At 51.6% G+C, this 15079-nt stretch overlaps 2 protein-coding genes across 2 annotated transcripts in view; one reads left to right on the top strand and one right to left on the bottom strand.

Annotated features, from left to right (window-relative positions):
- Positions 1 to 4040, top strand: part of CDH23 (cadherin related 23) — a gene marked incomplete at both ends in the record, with an annotated part of 127773 nt that extends 123733 nt beyond the window's left edge. Inside the window, 12 exons of the mRNA XM_079535602.1 lie at positions 101 to 364; positions 463 to 624; positions 881 to 1137; positions 1437 to 1534; positions 1608 to 1728; positions 1915 to 1994; positions 2091 to 2131; positions 2398 to 2458; positions 2660 to 2789; positions 2871 to 2993; positions 3154 to 3267; positions 3720 to 4040. Of these exons, the coding sequence (XP_079391728.1) occupies positions 101 to 364; positions 463 to 624; positions 881 to 1137; positions 1437 to 1534; positions 1608 to 1728; positions 1915 to 1994; positions 2091 to 2131; positions 2398 to 2458; positions 2660 to 2789; positions 2871 to 2993; positions 3154 to 3267; positions 3720 to 4040 (1772 nt within the window). The remainder of the gene's footprint in view (positions 1 to 100; positions 365 to 462; positions 625 to 880; positions 1138 to 1436; positions 1535 to 1607; positions 1729 to 1914; positions 1995 to 2090; positions 2132 to 2397; positions 2459 to 2659; positions 2790 to 2870; positions 2994 to 3153; positions 3268 to 3719) is intronic.
- A 1939-nt stretch (positions 4041 to 5979) lies between these two features.
- LOC306946784 (prosaposin-like) lies at positions 5980 to 12106 on the bottom strand (the record flags this gene model as incomplete). The annotated part of the gene is made up of 13 exons (XM_079535886.1): positions 5980 to 6015; positions 6096 to 6191; positions 6274 to 6354; positions 6432 to 6794; positions 6869 to 6946; positions 7020 to 7136; positions 7354 to 7410; positions 7895 to 8038; positions 8165 to 8353; positions 8558 to 8683; positions 8770 to 8847; positions 8964 to 9088; positions 12046 to 12106. 13 exons carry the CDS (start codon positions 12104 to 12106, stop codon positions 5980 to 5982), a joined length of 1551 nt encoding a protein of 516 aa, XP_079392012.1.
- Between the last annotated feature and the right edge of the window lie 2973 nt (positions 12107 to 15079).

Raw genomic sequence — 15079 nt, 5'->3', positions numbered from 1 at the left:
GGTTTGCATAGCTCCCCTGGGCTGCTCACGGTATTTCTAACATGGTAAAGTACATGGTGAGCCAAAAGGCAAGTGACTCAGCTCCTCTTTCTGCATGCAGCTGGGAACCAAGAGAGCAACTTCCAGTTGAGCCGGGAGGGGAAGCTCCAAGTCCTGCGCGACCTGGACCGCGAGAAGGAGCCCTACTACTCCATCATCGTTAAAGCATCCAGCCAGAGGAACTGGTCCCCACCCCGGGGCCAGCATGCAGGCAGAGCACAGCCCTGGGACCTCAGCACAGATCTGACTCTTCAGGAGGTGCGGATCTTCTTGGATGACATCAATGACCAGTCCCCCCAGTTCACCAAGTCGGAGTACACAGCAGGTAAGGACTGCTGGTGTCTGGGAGGGGATCCCAGCAATGAGGGGATGGAAAAGCAATGCAGCACAGATCCAGATCTCTGTTCTATCTCCCTCTCAAAGGCGTGGCCACAGATGCCAAGGTGGGATCAGAGCTGATCAAGGTCTTGGCCGTGGACGCTGATGTGGGCAACAACAGCCTAGTCCTGTACAGCATCCTGGGGATCCGCTACATCAAGCAGCACTCCAATGATTCTGAGGAGGTGGCCAACATCTTCAGCATTGGTGCGTAGCCTGGATACTGCAGGAGTGCAGGGCCAGATGATTCCATGGTCAAAGATGTCCTCCATAGCCATAGTCACTAGGCAGCATGGCTGTTCCTCCATCCTCTTTCTTCCACTCACAATGTAGGCTCTAGCTTGCAAGAGCTTCTCTATGTCACCTGCCAAGCCCTGGTTTGCAATGTTCCTTGATGGAGACCTCAGGTGAGCATTTTGAAGTGGCTGCACTAACCTTGGACTTGTGGATGTCCTTTTCCCAGGTACTCTTGATGGCATCCTAAGAACCTTTGATCTCTTCACGGCCTATAATCCTGGCTACTTTGTGGTGGACATCATGGCCTCTGACCTGGTGGGCCACAATGACACAGCCATTGTGGGGATCTACATCCTGCGGGATGACCAGAGAGTCAAAATTATCATCAATGAGATCCCCGATAAGGTCAGGCAGTTTGAGGAGGAGTTCATCAGTCTGCTTTCCAACATCACGGGTGCCATCGTTAACACTGATGACGTGCAGGTAACCATCAGTTCTCCAGGTTATTTTGAGGGGCAGGTCACCTCCCACATGTAGATACAGAGGTTCTCAGGGTCTGGAAGTGGAGGACCAACCCTGGCCTTGGTTGCTGTGGAGCAATGTGGCTACTCCACCACCAGTCAAGTGCCCAGCAATCTGGCTGTGGACACATCTCGAGCACTGCTAGCTGAGGACAGGGCTGTCCCTGCATGAATGTGGGCAATGACACATAAGCATGCCTCAGGAGATGCTCCCTGAGGAGACACCCTTACAGCATTGCAGACCTTGCTGTCTCTCCTCAGTTCCATGTGGACAAGAAAGGCCGGGTGAACTTTGCACAGACAGAGCTGCTGATCCATGTGGTGAACAGAGAGACCAACCGCATCCTGGATGTGGAGCGGTACGTTAGCCATTGGTCAGAGCTCATGCTGAGCCTTACAGATCAAGAGGCCCAAGCACTCTTCTGTCCCCAGGGTGATTCAGATGATTGATGAGAACAAGGAGCAGCTGAGGAACCTCTTCAGGAACTATAATGTGCTGGATGTACAGCCTGCCATCACTGCCCGTGCCCCGGACGACCTCTCAGCTCTGCAGGTGAAGCTCCTTCCTCCCATGTAGCGACACTTTTTATTTTTTACTGTAATACTAATATTATTGTTCTAATATTATATATATCGTACATAATACTCTTATTTTATATATTAATTATATTTTTATATTATTTATATATTATTTTAATAAATTACTTTCATTTTGCCCCTACCCCTCTGTCTCTCCCAGATGGCGATCATTGTGCTGGCTGTCCTGCTCTTCCTGGCTGCCATGCTCTTCATCCTCATGAACTGGTATTACCGCACCGTGTGAGTAGTGCCTGACTTCCAATAACCTGCACGTTCTGCTCCTTCCAGACATCTTTCTGATTTTCTGCTAATTTGCTGTATTCTTTTCTCTCGCAGGCACAAAAGGAAGCTGAAAGCCATTGTGGCGGGCTCCACAGGTGAGCAGTGCTGGGGGTTTCCATCTGCAAGGCTCAGTAGGGTGCCTGGCTGGCATGCATGGTGCTAGATATGGAGGTGTGGTGGTAGGAAGCTTTCTCCTCATCCAGGCTCCCTCCCATCAGCCCCATCACAAAGTGGTCTTCCTGCCACCAGTGCCTTTTTTGTCACTGAATTCCCCTTGTAAAGAAATTGTCCCATGCCCATAGCTTTTTGCTGCTCGTAAGCAGCTGAGCTGCTGGGTAGCCTCTACCCCTGCCTTTTGCAGGCAATAGAGGCTTCATGGACATCATGGACATGCCAAACACCAACAAGTACTCCTTTGACGGGTGAGTTCTCCTATCTCTGCTTCCTCATACATCATAGGATGCTCTCAATGGAGTACCCATATGTTACAGCCAGGGATGAACTGGCGGTAGAGAATCCTCTGCTTTATGGAGGGATTCAGCTGGGCACAGTATTTGGGGCATTTTCTGCCTGCCCTCTTTTTGCTCTCCCTTGGGCTGAGCACTCTTCCCCTCCCGAGGCAGGGCCAACCCCGTGTGGCTCGACCCCTTCTGCCGGACCATGGAACTGGCGGCACAAGCGGAGCATGAAGATGACCTTCCAGAGAACCTGAGTGAGATCACTGACCTCTGGAACAGCCCAGCCAGGACCCATGTGAGACGCAGCCCTGGCCCTGCCCACCCATTTCTATGCCCATTCCCATGCTGACACCAAAGCCGTGCTCTCCTCCTGCAGGGCACCTTCGGCAGAGAGCCCTCAGCTGTGAAGCCTGAGGATGACCGCTACCTGCGAGCCGCCATCCAGGAGTACGACAACATTGCCAAGCTGGGGCAGATCATGCGCGAGGGACCCATCAAGGTGAGCATCCCCACCGTGGATCCAACATTGCTTCCTCCTGCCAGGTGCTACAGCAGAAGGGGATTTTTTTTTCTGCGAGAAACACCAGCGTGGGGCCAGCTTTCCTCCAACAAACAGTTCTCTCCCTTGCATAACTCATCCTCTCTCCTCCTCCACCCAGGGATCTCTCCTGAAGGTGGTCCTGGATGATTACATGCGCTTGAAAAGGCTCTTTGCCCAGCGGATGGTGCATAAGGCCACCTCCAGTCAGGGGGACCGCTCCTCGGTCACAGAGGTAGAGGGGGTGTGTGTGGGCATGGGGAGATGCTTGCTGTGCCCTTTGGGATGCAGTGTGTCCTCCTGACCCCACAACCCAGTGCCAGGGCCTTCTGAAGCCCAAGGCTAGCTTTGCAATATTCAGATGCACAGAAAACTTCTCCCCAAAATGAGCAAGGGGAGATCAATTGTGGAGCTCCTTGTGAAGAAAGAGGAGGTTTGGGTCTCTTCTTCCCAGAGCAGTGATGCACTGATACAGGCTGCACAGGGAGGCAGTGGAGTCACTGTCCCTGGTCATGATCAAGAAAAGGGGAGATGTTATATTGAGCATCATGATTTAGTGCTATAGTGGTGATGGGCTGACAGCTAAACTAGATGATCTAAGTGGTGCTTCCAGTGTTTATGATTCTGAGTTGTAACTCCCCAGAAGGGAGTTAGGACACCTGGTGACATCTTGGTGGGGTTTTGCAGCTCATCCAGAAGGATCTGGAGGAGGACGAGGAGCGCTGCCCCAGCCAGGGCAGCCTGCGCTTTCGGCACAAGCAGCCAGTAGAACTGAAAGGCCCTGATGGCATCCACGTGGTGCATGGCAGTACAGGTACGCTGCTGGCCTCTGACCTCAACAGCCTCCCTGAAGATGACCAGAAGGTGCTGGGGCGCTCGCTGGAGACTCTGACTGCCGACTGTGGGGCTTACGACCACAATGCCCGCACCGAGTCAGCCAAATCCACCCCCCTGCACAAGATGCGGGAGGTGATCATGGAGAGCCCACTGGAGATCACTGAGCTATGACCAGCAGCATCCACCCAGGCCAGCCCGGGATGGCAGGGGACAAGCACAGAGCTGGGGGCAGTGGGTACTGAGACCGGCACTCAGTCCCCTTTCCATCTGTCCCTACAATTCAACCCAGCAGCCTTGTAGAGCTGGGTCCTGGGAGAGGGCTCTCAGGACTGATCTGCCCTTCCTTGCGTGTCATTGAATCATTAAATAATTCATTTTTTTATTAAAAAACTAACTTTTTTTTTTTTTTTTAATAATGCTGAGTGAATGCAAAGAACTCAAGCGTTATAAGGCTGGGGGTGAAGGCAACCCGAAAACAGCACAGCCACAGCAAGGCATCCCCCCACACAAACTGGGGGACCAAAGCCCGTTGCACCTCAACTGTGGTCATGGGGCTGGGCGAGCACAGATGGCCTGAAGCCACCCAGCATTACTGCTTGTTGTCACCTTTCCAGCAGGGAAAGACCCAACCGAAGACATTTCTCCATTTTGCTGGCTTTACCAAAATGTGTTACGATGTGATCAAAAGAGAGAGACTGACAATAGCGGGCTTCTGGCTGTTGAGTGTTTGTGTGTATCCTCTTCCCCTTGTCCTCCCCCTCTCTTTGGCTCTCGGGTTTGTTCATCTGGGGGTTGTTTCCAACCATTACCTTGTGGAGAGTTTTGGGAATGGTCTGTTACAGGAATCAGAAATACACTCCTTATGGCTTTGGTTAAGCTGTCGTTCTTCCTTCTGGCCCTGCAAACACGGTCACTATCCTACAGCCACCTCTTGTAAATAAAGCCCTTTAATTCCCTTAATTTATCCCTCCACCCACGCTTACAGCCTGGTTTTTAGGGAGAAACATGACACTGCACAAGCATCACCATGGTGCATAGAAGAGAAGGGAGACAAGAGCCAGGTTGATGGAGGTGTTTATTGGTGGTGTAGTGGGGACAAGCCAGCACACCACTGCCTCATCACCACACTTTGGCATCAGGATCCCCTGCAAGAGATGGTTGCTGGGAAGGAAATCCCAAACTCACTCATTTGTGTGTTCATGGGATGCCCACACTATATATATATATATATTCCAGGAGGCTCCTGTGCCAGTGGATTGAAGGTGACCCCATGTTGCATCCCATGCCCGGGGCTGGCGATACCAGCCCATGCCTCCCTGCAGCAAGGGAACCCCACATCCTGGCCCTGCAGTGCTGGGTTTGCATCCTTCTGCAGGCTATGCCCATCCTCACACAGCAGCAGGGTGAAGGCAGTGTCTTTCTATCTACATATACATAAATATATGTATTTATATGTGTATATACATGCACACAAAAACATGTATGTATACACACACATAACAGATATGTGTATATATAAACATATGTAATATATTTATATATATATATAAAAACACATGCATGTTTCTAACCCAGCCTATGTCTTCTCCTTTCCCCTGCAACATTCATCTACTGCAGAAGTCATGCAAAGCCAGGCACATGGAATCTGCTTTGTTTCTTTAACTGGTGACCATGGGAAAAAAATAAAATTAAAAAGCTGCCCCAGTTGGGACTGAGTCTAGCGAAGGTCTTGCCAAAAATCACGTGGGACCCATGGTGAGAGAGCACCAGCAAACTGGGACCAGCACTGCAGCAGCAGAGCCCATCCCAGTCCATGGAGTTGCTCTGATCATGTCTTTGGTGTCGGTTCTGGGTGGGATGTGAAAGGTTTTCACTCAGCGGATAGCATAAGGGGGGGGGGATGTTGAAACAAGCCTACTGCTGAGTTCACAGTCCCAACAACAAGACAAAATCCCTTAACCTGATCCAAAAATCCAAGCCCCGGGGGTGGAAAAGAAGAAGGCAGAGTGGACTGGAGTGTCTCAGAGCCAAGCAGGGAAACTCTGGGACACCCCATCCCTGGTACTGTGGCTGCATCCCAAGGGAGGGAGGGTCCAGGATGGAGATGCTCCTAGTTCCACACATGCTGCCTGCAATGTTCCACAGCCTGCAGGGAGAGATGGGACAGATGGGGGCTGCACCGCTGCAGGGTGTGCAGTGGGCAGGAGGATTGCTGCTGTCACTTACGTCACACTCGGTGGCCGTGGCCATGCTGATGCACCAGTAGTCAGGTCCCTGGGCACAGGGGGCTGAGGTCAGCTCTGAGTCACAAGCTCGGATTTTCTGCCAAGGAGGAAATAGGGGAGGAGTGAGGTTGTGCCCTGAAAGCTATCAGTCCCACCACAACCTGTGGGATTGCACTCACAGTGCAGACAAAGTCAGGGTCCATCATCTGCACGAGGAGCCGCACAGCTGCTGGCTCATACTGCATCACCAGCGCCTCGCACTGCAGGAGAGAGGGGTTGGGGTGAGCCTGGTGTTGGGGTGGGAATCAGGGACCACCCCAGGCACAGCCCCACTGACCGTGCTGGTGAGCGGGCCGGGCAGCAGCTCACAGCCCTTTTCCAGCACAGCGCCCAGTTCCGTCAGCGTCTCGTTCTTCAGCAGCTCATTATCCAGGTAAGTGATGAAGATCTGGCAGACGTTGCAAAATGCTCCAGCAGCTGGCTCCAGTGCTGCCCCCATGCCTGCCCCCAGCTCTGCCCCCCGGGCCGCCTCCTGGCGCGGACAGACATGCAGCATGGTGCACACAGCCTGCGGGTCAGTGGCCTCCAGCAGCATGATGACCACCGCCTTGCCATACGAATCCACAAAGTCCTTGCACTGCCCGATGACGCTGTGCGGCAGCATGTAGCACACCTTCTCAATGTCGTTCACCAGCTGCTCCTGTTGGGTGGGGAGGGTGTGATGCCACGGGGAAATCGCCTTGCTGCCCGCAGCCCCCCACAGCCCCCGCTCACCTCTGTCATGTTGTTCTCCAGGAGGCTCTCAGCTGCCCGCACAGCAAACTCGCACATCTCACACAGCGGCGTGGCCTCCTGGGAGGGAGAGAAAAGGGCTAAGTTGCATTCGCCCCATCCACCCTTCCTGGCAGAGGGGCCGGGGCCATACCGTATTGGAGAGCAGCGTGCCCAGGAGCTGGGCCATTTTCTCGGAGAGCGGCGTGTGCAGGGGTCCTGGGTCTGCTGTGGGGCAGAGCTCCAGCATGCTGCAGAGCTCCCGCGGGTCCTGCGGAGACACGGCTCACATTCAGCCCATGGACCTGTGCGGGCCCTACTGGGCGGCCAGTGGGCATCTTGCTTACCTCAGCCAGCTGGAGGTGGGAAGGTGGAGGGCGGAGAGAAAAATACAAGAACGATCATTAAAAAATGAATTGCACCAGTGAGAGCTATCTAGAAAGTTGTAGAAGCAAAAGGAAGCACTGGAGAGCAGCTCTCCCGCTTACCAAGTGCCGGAGCATCCAGGCAGCTGTGTCCGCATACTTGGCCAGGTAGTAATTGCACTGTGCAGGAAGAACATAGGATTATAGAATCATCCAGGTTAAAAAAGCCTTCTCAGGTCACTTAGCCCAACCCCAGCCCACCCCCTCCTGCCCACATCCCTCAGTGCCACATCTCCCCAACTCTGGAACACCTCCTTTTCTTCCATGCAGCTTTCCAGCCACTCTGCCCCAAGCCTTTAGCAGTGCCTGGGGTTACAACGATCAAAGTGTAGGACACAGACTTTAGCCTTACTGAACCTCATCCCATTGGCCTCAGCCCAGCAATCCAGCCTCCCCAGACCACTCTGTAGGGCCTTCCTGTCCCCAGGCAGGTTGACACTTCCTCTCGACTTAGTGTGATCTGCAGACTTACTGAGGGTGCACTCAATCCCCTCATCCAGGTCAATAAAGATATCAAACAAGATGGGGCATGGTGACCACCACTGCCTTCTGCCACCTCCCAACCCCAGCAGCCACTAGGATGTCCCTGGTGCAGTGACATTACCCGCTGTGCCAGGACGGGTCCCAGGCCCTCACACTCCTCCTTGGCACGGGCCATCAGTGAGCGAGCAGTGGTGGCCCCGTTGCTCAGCTCCAACTGCACAGCTGCCACCAGCCGGGCGCAGTCCTCGCACAGGTCCCCAGTGTCCTGCAGGATGATAGCAGCACAACTCAGTTTCAAACGTAAACAGTTTTGCTCCAGGACCCTCATTAACCCAAAGCACCAGAACTGCACTGGTATATGGGCTATAAAGGGAGGGGCAGTTATCAGTACCTGGCCATGAGGCAGGTCCTGGGGCTGGAGCAGGAGCGGAACACCATTGATGAAGGGCACAGCCAGCTGGGCCAAGTCCTGTGCGGGGTCAGCGGGGGCTGGTGGCTGTTCCTGGAACTTCAGGGCCCCTTCAAGGCCCCCCCGGGGTTGACACAACTTGATAGTGCCACACACCACCTTTGGGTCTGACTGTGGGAGTGAGGTAGCAGGCTGGGGCCATCACCATATCAACATTTATCCCCACACCAAAGCATCATTCCTATTTCCATCCTCTCCCTGCAGACGTATTGTCTACAGCCTTCCACATCATTACAGGGTTGTATTCCCCCATCATACTCCCCACATTGTGTATCTCAAGGGGTTTCCCTGCTGCAGAGGTCCCCAGGCTGTTACCAGCACTTGCTTGCCCAGTTGGGCCAGGACGAGGACACCAGTGTCCACCATCTTCTTGCACTTGACTGACCAGTCCTGGAAGGGCAGATACTGACATCTCTTATCCAAGAAGAGCCGCAGCTTTTCCTAGAGGAGAAGGGGAGCACTCAGCTCAGGGCTGGCCCTGCAGACACATGGGGAGACAGCAGCCCTTGCCCCCAGTGAGAACTCACCTCAGTGCAGTTATCCTGCAGGATCTTGCCCATCATGGACACCACCACCTGGCACAGGTGGCATGGGATCCCTTTCTGCTGAGATAGAGAACAGATCAGGATGCTGTCTTAGCACCAGACCCTCTGTATCTTCCCACTTCCCACCCCTGGATTATGGGCAGGTCAATACCACGCATTCCCCCAGTTGCAGTTACCCCTACTGGTTGGTCCCAAACAGTGAGCCGGCACAGCTCCAGCACCCCGCACTTGGCTGCTGTCCCCACATCACGGCACCACTCCTCTGGCTGCTCATCACACTCAGGGAGGGGGCTGGCCCCAGCTAGGGAAGGAGAGGGAAACATCAGCACCCAGGCACATACATGGATCCCTAGGGTGGCATAACCCCCAATCCATGGACTGCCAGCCTGCTTCATGCAAGCTTCCCATCCCATCTCCTTGCATCCCATCGCATTTCATTGCATCTCTTCTCATCCCAACTCATTCTAGCCCGTTCCATCACATCAAATCCCATCATATTTCATCTCTTGTCATCCCCCTCTTTCCCCTTTCATCCCATTCCATCTCACTGCATCCCACCTCATCCAATTCCATTCCACTCCATCCTATCCATCACATCTCAATCATCCTATCACATTTAATCTCACCTCTTCTTATCCTGTCTCATCTCATTACATCCCACTTCATACCATCCCCTTCCATCTCATCCCATTGCATCCTAACTTATCTCTTTCCATTCCATCACACCCTCTTTCATACCATCACATTCTGTCTCATTCCCATCCTATCCGTCTCCTTGCTTCCCATTTCACCCAATCCCATCCCATCCCCAGCTACAAAGGCAGCAAGGAGCGATGCTATGCTGCTCATTCCTCCTGCCCTGACTTGCCTCAGCTTTCATAATACCATCATCTACTATTATTTTATCTCTGCCATGTGCTGCTGACACCCAAAGCTCACACAACCCCAACTCTGCCTCCTTCTCCTTTTGCAACATCATTTATTGCCCTCAATAAGGACAGGCGCACATCACAGCATCTTAAAATCACAGAGAATGTGAGGCACCTACAGCCTGGAAGGCTGAATACACCTGGTAAGGCGTCGCCATAAAAAAACACTCATAAATCTTGCAAAATGAATAATCCAGAGGTGACAGCATCGCTCTCACTCAGGCCAGGCATGGTGCAATGCCACCTGATAAGCACCTCCCACCATCAGTGTTTAATTGCCACCTCCACATGTCAGGATGCATTTTGTGCAGGCACGACAGGGCAAGCAGCATCCCTCCACAAGCTGCATCTGCAGCAAAAGTGCTAGCACAGCTCTCTGCAGTGCTGCTGGGCTGCTCCAGGGCAGGGTGGGTCCGACAGGGACTGTTCCCATGGAATAGTCCCACACAGGCTCACACTCACTGCACCAGCTGATGTAGGTACAGCAACAGTCTTTGAACAGGAACAGCAAGGCAGACAAGAGCTAAGGGGCAACCCCATTTAAAAGAAAAGAGACAAAGCATTGCAACCTGAGGCTGTTTCTGAGCTTACTATATATAAAAATACCTATTTACAATATACACATCTACATAGCTAAAAAAGGAGCGCTGATGCTTTCCCCTAGCAAAATCCACCCTTTATTTTTTTAAGCCAGTTCTCCCTCTTGATGCTACTTTGATTAAGGAAAACAGGATTGCACGCAGAAATACGATGCCAGGGTTAGGAAAGGGAGGTGCACAGCCTCAGCATGAAGTGGCCCAAGATTGCATTTCTACCTGCCACATCCTCCCAGATCGGACAGCTGTCCATTTTAATCACTGTTTTCATGGATGTTGGGTCACCAGCTCATCCTGTGAGATGCTGAGTAAGCACGGAAGGGGTTGCACGCACACCACACAACCCAAAAACACTGAGCGTGCACATTGGGATGGCCCAGCTTGACCCACAGACACAGCCCCACCTAATCCAACAGACGCGAACTGACTGACGCACAGACATGGGCACCTCTACCAGCATCAGGCTGGAGAACAACCACACAAATGGTCCCCAGGTGGGAATGGCCCTCTGAAGGACATGTAGGGATGGGATCACCGCTGTGCCTTGAGCACGTTGCAGGGCGCGGAGGAGCGTTCGTTCCACAGCTGAGCCTGCTGAGCCCGGAGAACCGGTTGTGGTGCAAGCCTGGGGGTGGCACGTGGGCCCTGCGCCCCAGTTGCTAGCCAGGAAACACACTCCCCAAATGCAGCTTTTTCCCCCAAACCATCCAAGGATCTGGCCAAGAAGAGGTGATGTTAACATTCCTGGAGGGTTTTCCCACCAGCAACGAGGAAATGAGGAGTTGGCGAGCATGTGGAAGGGAGAGCTGCACTCCCTCCCACCGCAGGCTACCTCCAACATGCTGAGCACACAGGTGAATTTTCCTGCTGGGCCTGTTGCTGGTAGGGAAGCTCCCAGCAGCCCATGCCCCCCCAGCACGTCCCATGCGGTGGGCACAACTCCACCACAGTGCCAGCACAGCACAGGTTGTGGAGCCCAATGGGAGGGTGGCCAAAATAAGTGCACAAAAGGTCTTAAGTTCACCTTCCTGCATCTACAGAGCTCTGTGGCTTCCCCAAGGAATTTTCTCCTAAGTGCTTACAACCCTCTTCCCTCCCCCATCAGCAAGTACCACTGGGTACAGACCCCTCTGCCTTCTGCTGCCTGGGGGAATCTGCTCCCAAAGCTCTACTGATGAGGGCTTCAGCAGCTCTCCAACATTGCACCTGGTAACCCAGAGCTCACCAAGACCCAGCTAGGAAGCTCAGCAGAAAGGGCTTCCTGCTTCTCTACCCCCAACCCAACAGACAGCTGCGTGTGCTATTCTGGCTCCTCACAGTAAAAGGAATGGCTCCCACAGCACACATCCACATCCAGGCCCAGCACAGAGGGCAGCAGCCAAGCTGCTGAGATTCCACATTGACTCATCCTCTTCAATCTCATCTCCTCCACACCCTTGAGCCCCTACAAAAACACCAGCTCTGCTGGCTCCTACGGGAATCATTGTCTGCCCTTAAAATTACCATTCAGAGCAAAAACCAGAACGTTCAATTCCAAATGAACAGGAGTCAGAGCTCAACCCATTGAAGAGTGCCCAAAACCAGAGGACAAGGAAGCATGCTATTGAATTTCAACCTTTCTGATCCTTTCCAAGGAGGAACACGCTCAAGATAGCTTGGAATAGTTCTGGGGTTCAGAGGCATTTTCTGAGCTCTCCTGAGGAAAGCACCCTACGTGCAAGGCCTGACCTTACCTTGGTACGACCCCAAGCACACGGAGAGGATCAGCACCCAGCCTCTCCACTTGCTCGCCATGCTGTTCCCAAGACAGTCCTCAGTGCTGGTTATTCCCGTGCTTCTCCCAGACTGAGGAATCTTGGAACAGCTGGGAGAAGTAGTGAGAACCGACACCTACGCACAGCAATTACCACACCCCTCTTTATGCCCTGATTATAAAATCAGAGCAGCAGTATGCAAGCAGAGGGAGGGACCAGAGTCAGGCAGGTATTCCCAGGAGGTCAGAACCAACCAGGCTTCATTTCACAGCCCAGAACCCACTGCCCAAAGCTAGCACAGGTATTAGAGACCAGTAAGTTTATTCAAAAGAATCAATGGTGTCATTAAGCATTTATAAGAAATATATTGCAATCAAATAAAAAACAAGGAATGAAGACACAGGAAAGCCACGCTAAATGATAGCAGGCTTCAGTGCTGACTCGGAAACAGCTCCAGCAAGAACTCCCTCCTGGCCTTGCGTGGGAATTGCGACACCCCAGTGTTACCTCACAGCAGGCATTGCGCTCATCCAGGGAAGAGATGAGCAGCAGCAATCCCTGGCAAGCCCACAGCTGCCCTCCTTATAAAAAGGCTTGATGGGACATGCATGCTGCAATGCAAACCTGAATCCTGTCATTCAGCCTCAGGATTCCTGGCATCGCCCTGCCTTGCTGCAAAAGCTTCAGGTGACGTTTTGGGACATGCCCTCTTCTGCCTTTGAGGCAAAGGGACGCTGACAAGATCCTTCAGGAATGAGCACACACCAAGGGAACAACGGAGTTACCAGTTTACAGAGGTTTTTATTGTTCATTAAAGAAGCTTTTGTGCAAAAAAAAAAAAAAAAAAAAAAATAAATCAAGACAATGTTCTTTAGAAAGCAACTGCATGTCCCCCCACACACGTAACTCAAGCAGGTCAGGTGCCACATTCCACAGGAAGTGAGAAAAAACTGAAGAGATTCCCAGCAAGAGCACAGCACTTCACCCAGCTCACCTTGCCCTACAGGCTGCCAGCATGAGTCCTCCACTACTAAAAAACCCACAGGAATAAAACCCACAGGAATTACAACCGTGCCAGCTGATAAGAGCAATTGTCAATCCACCCCCCTAAAAGAAAAAAAAAAAAAAATCATTTTAAAAGATCCAATCCCATACTGCATGCTGCAGTGTGACGACCTGCACCTCTCCAGGGGCAGCCATGCTGAGGAGAGCCCATCATCTACCTGGGACACTTACCCCTGCTGGGATACACCACTAGAAGCACTGCACAAGCCTGCCAAGATAGAAAGCTGCTGATATTGTACACCTTTAGAGGACTTTTTTTAAAGCAGGGAGTGCTTCAGAGTTCTGTACACAAACAGGAAAGATAAATCTGTCTCAGTATCTGTCAAGACTGCCCAGACATTCAGTGTGTACAAGTAGTAAGTAAAAGATGCAGTTGAGTGGTTTTCAATTCAACTCCATGAAAATGAGTTTGCTTGCTCCTGAAGCCCTGTTAGCAGAGCTCCCGTCTCACCTGAGGCGCTGCACAAAGAGGAGCAGTTGCCAGCACTTTCTGAACAGGACTGGAGTTTTCGAAGCTCCACACAGCCCAGCTTCTCCTTCCCAGAGGACTCTCCAGTGCTACTCTTGTGCCTTCTGAGGAGTTACCTTGCTCAGAATTTAGCACATAAAGCCGGTAAAAGGTCTGTCTTGAACAACATAAGCATGATTCTCATCCTGAAAGCCCCTACCTCGAGGGCCTGACTTGTTTTCAGGGTAGCAGTCTGCCTTAAAAGTCTTCTGTTCAAAGGCTCAGATAATTTCAGTGTGATGTTTTCCTGCTGCGCCACTGTGAAAGGCTGCCAGGCATGCCAGCAAAGCTGCAAAATACCTGCAACAGCATTCTCACTCTCTGCCATCTCCACTTGCAACTCAGGTGCATTTCCCAATAGAAATGTCACTGAGAATTAATGGCAGCAGTGAGAACTACCTGCAAGCCTAACAGTACCTCTGAAGCTTTAAGATTACTGGAATACGCCACGAGAGAAAACCGAAAGCAAGGAACGAAACAGCATTTTACAGTAAAACCATCTCCCACACGTTCTGCCCACTAAACTGTACAGGCTTTCACATACATGGAGCCCCTGCTGACTTTTTCACTTCATCTCCTATCGAGTCAGTTTGCTCTACCTCCTTAGCACCAGGCTGGCTGCATGTAGCAAGCTGTAAGATGAAGCAGAATCAGTGAGCAAGTAGGGGGGAAAAAAAAAAGGGGGGGGGAGGCATTCCTTAAGTGTGTCAGCATGCTTGAAAAGACTGAACTGTTCAGAGCTTGACAAGAGAACACCCATGTTGAAGCTGAGTGGTCCAAGGAAATAAAAAGAACATAATCTAATATTGAGGGTTTTCCCTGGCTATGACAACACTACAAGTCTTAAGTGAGACCACTCAAGTGCAAATGTAACCTTTTTATATACTGGTTGCTTTGAAAGTTCGCTGGGCACATCAAGTCCCCTTTCCTGTATCTGTAAAGCTTTGAAAACTCCAGCTGAAGGAATTCCAGGATTCAACATCATCCCTTAGGGTTCCCCTACAGTAAGCAGAAAACTAGTACTCCAGACAGATGTTAAACACAACATATGTCATCTTCCCAAAGCTGGCTACAGAAAGATATTTAAAAGTTTAGTCACTATCTTTTCTTTTTTAAATTAAAAGATAAGAGGCTCATTTCATCTTTCATCATTCTTCCCTGCACCTAAAAAAAACTTCAGCCTACCAATTAAAATCTACAACACACCGACTATTTTCAGGAGCATAATGAGTTAAACTGTACAGCCAGAAATATCTTTGTTAAGTCAACAATGAAGATCTGATCCTTCAACAGCAGCACTGCTACAGAAGAGTTACAATAAAGGAACTTGAAGGTCAAATTGTTAACGAGGCAGAGAGGAGGGACATTTGAGATACAGCTCTCCAGCCTCAGTCCACGTTTTTATGAGCCATGGCAAACTTTCAGTACTGGAAAATACTT

This window comes from Tetrao urogallus (assembly GCF_951394365.1).
Source record: "Tetrao urogallus genome assembly, chromosome: 5".
Taxonomy (NCBI): Eukaryota; Metazoa; Chordata; class Aves; order Galliformes; family Phasianidae; genus Tetrao; species Tetrao urogallus.
This window is presented reverse-complemented; position numbering and strand designations above follow the sequence as displayed.